This window comes from Chrysochloris asiatica, unplaced genomic scaffold (assembly GCF_000296735.1).
Source record: "Chrysochloris asiatica unplaced genomic scaffold, ChrAsi1.0 scaffold00500, whole genome shotgun sequence".
Taxonomy (NCBI): domain Eukaryota; kingdom Metazoa; phylum Chordata; class Mammalia; order Afrosoricida; family Chrysochloridae; genus Chrysochloris; species Chrysochloris asiatica.
The window spans coordinates 447083-450192 of NW_006409018.1; the positions used below are offsets into that span (position 1 = coordinate 447083).

Below are 3110 nucleotides of genomic sequence, written 5' to 3' on the forward strand. Positions count from 1 at the left end.
ATATATCTCTCCCCATTGCCTTCTTACTGCATGCTTTCTGTTGAGAAATCCGAGCTCAATCTGATTTGCTTGTCTTTGTATGTTACACTTGTCTTTCATTAACTGCTTTTAAGATCCTGTCTTTATCTTTGATTTTGGGGAGCTTGATTATTGTATATCTTGGTGATTGTCTTTTACGGTGTTTCCATCCTGGGGTTCATTGACCTTCTTGAATGCTAATCTTTTCACTTTTAAGATGTTAGGAAAATTTTCTTCCAGAAGCTCTTCAACTATCTTATCACACAAGGTATTCCTCTTCATGTTGTCCAACATGAATCTTAGGCCTTCTTCAGAATTTTTTATCCTATTTTGTGTTTTCTATCTTAGTAGTGTTGAAAGTTTTATCTTCTTAGCTTGCTAGTTCTGGCTTCTATCTCTTCAGTTCTATTCCTTTGCCCTTTCAATGTATTGTCCATTTCTGATATTCTGTTACTAATCGTTTGGACCTCTTTCTGTAGGTTTTGAATTGTTTCCAATGCTCTATTGACCTTGTTTGATTCTTCTTGTAGCGCTTTCCTGACTTCCTTACTTTCCTCAGCTCCACTGTATAGTGTTTTAATACATTTTATAATCATTTTTCTGAATTCCTTCACCGGCATTTCCAAAGCCTGCCCATCTTCCAGTATGGAATGTAGGTCTTATTTCCAGCTCATTTGCCTCAGTCACTTTATCTTGTTTCTGGACATGTGCAGATATGGGCCTCTGCTTCTGTTTATTGGGCTTATTCAGGGGTTATCTCTGGCCTTAATACTTAGGTGAGTTTGTGTTTTGATCTTTTTTATGCTTTCTGATTGCCTCCAGGTAGATGTGCTGAGGAAATGAGCTTCCCTTTTCACTCTTCTTCTTGAGAAATTTCAAGATGCTACTCTTGGTCACTTTGATGTAACTTAGGATTTATTTTTCAGCCTATTTCTTTTTCTGTCTGCCTGTCCCGCTCCACAATACCCGTTCAGTCCTTTTTTCTAGTTCTAAACAGTTCAGTGCTGGCTGTGGCCGCTTCAAGTGGGAACTATCTCTTTAAATTTCAAGGAGCTCTGTGCGCATACGTGTAGTAGAACATTCCCAGGGTGAGGCTGGGGTGTCCACCAGCTCAGGCACCCCTATAGTCACCAGAATGGAGGTGTGCAGACAGCAAGGGACCAATGAACACATACCAAAAGAAAAGACTGTCCACACCTTTATCTCCGCGGTTTTGTGAGGGCTCCGTAGCTGCTCTGATCCTTCGCGTGGTGTCTCCCACGATGGTGGCTCCTGCAGGAGCTGAGCATCTTGAACGAGGAAGCAACGGATTTCTTGCTTCTACCAAAATTTCCCCTATTTTAAGCCTTCCAACCTTCCAAATACTCCTTTATATGTGGTTCAGAGCTCCAGCACCATCCCCTGATCCTGCTTGGTCCTGTATTCTGATACCCTTTCTTGTAGTTTTACCTGTGTGTTGTGTTCAGTCCTTATACTTTGGTCCTGACCCATTTCTTGTGGTTTTAGCTGTGTATTTTGTTCAGTTCTCTCTACTTTGGTCCTGAAACCATTTCCTTGTGTTTTCGTCTGTGTGTTGTGTTCAGTCCTCATTCCTGTGGTCCGCTGAGCCCCTTTCCTAGTGGTTGTACCTTTATGTTGTGTTCAGTCCTCACACCTGTCGTCCTGAGACCCTTTCCTTGTGGTTGTACCTGTGTGGTGTGCAATGGCTTCGTACGTAGTGTCCCTAACACAGTTTTATGTAACCACAATCTGCCAGTCCTCGTGGAATCAGTTTCCGTAATCTGCTTACTAATCTTGACCAAAATGCTTTCACGGCAAAACGTGGACTAAAGTCTTTCCTGTTCAGTGAAGTATTTTGTTTCCTAACAGTTCTTTTTCTTTTCCTTTCAACTTGTGAACCGGGCTTCGATTACTGCATCAGTTTCTTCCAACCTCAGTGAAGAGGAAAAATTATTCAGAGAATACATGAAGAAGGATATCTGGTGCTCCATGTTTGAAGATGTGGCGATATCCTACAGCCGTGGAAACCGGCGTCAAAACCAGGGGAGACATTCTAGGTAAGTGTTGTCCACACAGGTGAAAGCAGTGTTTCCAAAGGCAGTCCTGAGGTGCCATGATGTTAGCATGCGCTCATGCATGCTCCTCTGGACAGCAGGGTTTCACTCCTATGGGTTCAGCAGTTGTCTGTGTTGATGAAGTGAGGCCACGGTGTGGTCCAGCCATCAGATCTCCTCCCCATGTGGTTCTGACCTCAGTAGGAAGCCTCCGTGCAGCGGTGCACTGCTTCTCGCTGACTGCATCTCTGTCCAGAGTGCTGCCTCGGGCTCCTGACACTTTGTGGTCCAATTGGGAGACTGGATCACTGGCAGGACTCTGGACAGCAACAGCCATCGAATGTGGCAGGGCACTGTGGGTCCTGGGTCAGCAGATACCTAACCGCTACAAAGTGGTTTAGAAGCCCTGACCCAGACAGATACCTACATAAGTATGTGTGTTCATGTGTGTAAGAGGTCGTGGCATAGGGCTGTAGGATAAGCATTGAACCACTTGATGTAGGATTGGCATTTCATACCCACCAGCCACTCCACAGAAATCCTATCTGGGATTGCTATCAGTCAGCCAGCTGACAGGCATTCAACAATACCCTATGCTGTCAGGTCAAATCTGACTCATCACAACCCTTCTTAGGGTTTCCACGGAGCTGCTGGTGAGCTTTATATGCCAGCCTCATATAAAGCTTGATGCAAAGTTACGTATGTACAGAATTTCCACAACACAACATTGTGATAGCTGTTTGAGGCAGATTGTGTTTGAAGCATTTTTCACTTTGAGACAAATATCAGAGAGCCTCCTGTTTTAGTAAAATGGTGGCCGTGATGGTAGTAATCGTGATTGGTGTTTTAACATCAGACAAGTCAGGACAAACACCAGGCTTTTTCACTATGTCTATTGATGATGAAACGGCCAATTTATTTCCCACACCTTGCCTGTGTTTTACAGAACTCATACAGTACGGACCCTACGTGAAAGCACCACGTTTGGCAAAACCTCTCGCCGGATTCCTTACCTTGCTGCACTACAAAAAAATCCTG

General features: G+C 44.1%; 1 protein-coding gene across 1 annotated transcript in view; it reads left to right on the forward strand.

Moving 5' to 3' along the window:
• Positions 1-2017: 2017 nt before the first annotated feature.
• The window catches only part of LOC102823699 (zinc finger protein 91-like), a 3428-nt gene continuing 2335 nt past the window's right edge, over positions 2018-3110 (forward strand). The window contains exon 1 of the mRNA XM_006877450.1: positions 2018-2075. Coding sequence (XP_006877512.1) covers positions 2018-2075 — 58 coding nt within the window. The remainder of the gene's footprint in view (positions 2076-3110) is intronic.